At 43.2% G+C, this 1,974-nt stretch overlaps 1 protein-coding gene across 1 annotated transcript in view; it reads right to left on the minus strand.

Moving 5' to 3' along the window:
- Positions 1 to 488: 488 nt before the first annotated feature.
- The window catches only part of LOC311369765 (zinc finger protein RFP-like), a gene marked incomplete at both ends in the record, with an annotated part of 2,836 nt that continues 1,350 nt past the window's right edge, over positions 489 to 1,974 (minus strand). Inside the window, one exon of the mRNA XM_084487972.1 lies at positions 489 to 607. Coding sequence (XP_084344098.1) covers positions 489 to 607 — 119 coding nt within the window. The remainder of the gene's footprint in view (positions 608 to 1,974) is intronic.

A 1,974-nucleotide genomic window follows, 5' to 3' on the forward strand; every position in this document is an offset into this window, starting at 1 on the left:
ACAACTCAACTAATAAAGTTTGGAACCTTTTTAAAAAAATATTTATTAAATGATGATGGGGACTAAACCCGCCATCTCAATAGGCCTAAGTGGTGTTATTGTGTCCCCAGTGTTAAGGACATGAGGAATACAGCTTATTTGTTTAAATAAACTATTTAATATTAATGCAGGGAGCAAGGATTAGGGGACACAAAGAACGTTCCACCCCTCTGTGGTGATACCCGCTCCCGCCACTCGAGTGTCACATGAGTGTCGCTCATAACACTGATTATGGGACTGCTGCTTGTATATGCCAGGGCACAGGGAGTAGACTATAGCATAGACAAGTCAAAAGGGTATTTAGACATGTAATGTGTATCTAAGACAATATTTAACACAATCCTGGATTAGCTAGAAAGGAGAGCAGAGATAGGAGAAAGGAGGAAGAGAAGAGAGAGGAAGGAGAGAGGAGAAACTAAGATCATTTCATCGCCATCAACAACTGTCAATCAGCCACTACTCCTCTTATCCACGGTGCCCCCCAGGGTTCTGTGCTTGGTCCACTCCTCTTCATTCTCTACATACTTCCACTTGGTCAGATCCTCCGTCACCATGGACTCCGGTTCCACTGTTACGCCGACGACACACAGCTCTACCTCCCCTCCAAAACCATCAGTCCCTCCACCCTTTTAACCCTCTCCAACTGTTTGACTGACATCAAAACCTGGATGCAAAATAGCTTTCTCAAACTCAACTCCAACAAATCCGAAGTCCTCATCATTGGTCCTGACTCCCTCACCCACTCCACTCAGAACTTCACCCTTAACATTGACGGCTCCACCATCACCCCCTCCACCAAAATCCGTAACCTTGGAGTTATCCTGGACCCCACTCTCTCCTTCCTCCCCCATGTTAACCATATTACCAAAACCGCCTTTTTCCACCTCCGAAACATCGCCCGCCTCCGCCCCAACCTGTCAACTACCGCTGCTGAGACTCTATGGCGCCACCACCAAAGTCCTCAATAAACTTCAATATGTCCAGAACTCAGCTGCATGCCTCCTCACTCATACCCGCTCCGGAGAACACATCACACCTGTCCTCCGTGAACTCCATTGGCTTCCAATTAAACACAGAATTAACTTCAAAATCTTACTCATCACCTACAAGGCCCTCAACAGCCTAGCCCCCCCCTACCTTGCCGACCTCCTCCATCACCATGCCCCCTCCCGATCCCTCAGGTCCATCTCTGCCAACCTGCTGCAAGTCCCCCGGACTAAGCGCCGGACTTGGGGTGATCGGGCCTTCTCAGTTGCTGCCCCCACCCTTTGGAATTCACTCCCCTCCCTCATCAAAGCCTCCCCAACCCTCTCTTCTTTCAAATCTGCACTCAAAACACACTTTTTTACACTAGCCTTCCCCACCTAACTCCCACCTTAGTCTTCATGTTTAACCTCTGTTTTGCTTTTAAATCCTAGTCTGTCTTAATACAGATCTGTTGCTTAGTTTTGATAGGGCAATATGTAAAGCATCTTAGAGTACCATAGTAAGCACTATATAAATCTGATTTATTATTATTATTATTATTATTATTAAGATGAGAGGAGAGGAGAGATGACAAGAAAAAGTCACGGTCACTCACACACATGAGGAGAATCTTTAGTCACTGTGTTGTGAAAGTGTGTTACACATGTTGGGTTGTTGCATGGTGGGCAATAAAAGTAAGTCAACTCATCAGCTGTTTTTCTATTTTTATTTAAATCAGAAAAGTTGTCATACATTCATACATTTTATTGTGTTTTCAATTTTGATTCAGAAGTAAAATTATGATTATTATGATGGAAATTAATCCCTGAAAATAGTTCTGCATAACTGCAACCATAAACAATTGTATAGCAGTAAACCATAAAAAAAAACATGAAAAAAAAGACAATGAAATACGTATATACTGTAATGTAATCATTTACAATGGGTTATAATTTTTAATAGTCAGAG

Source organism: Micromesistius poutassou, assembly GCF_964030765.1.
Source record: "Micromesistius poutassou genome assembly, chromosome: 24".
Classification (NCBI taxonomy): Eukaryota; Metazoa; Chordata; class Actinopteri; order Gadiformes; family Gadidae; genus Micromesistius; species Micromesistius poutassou.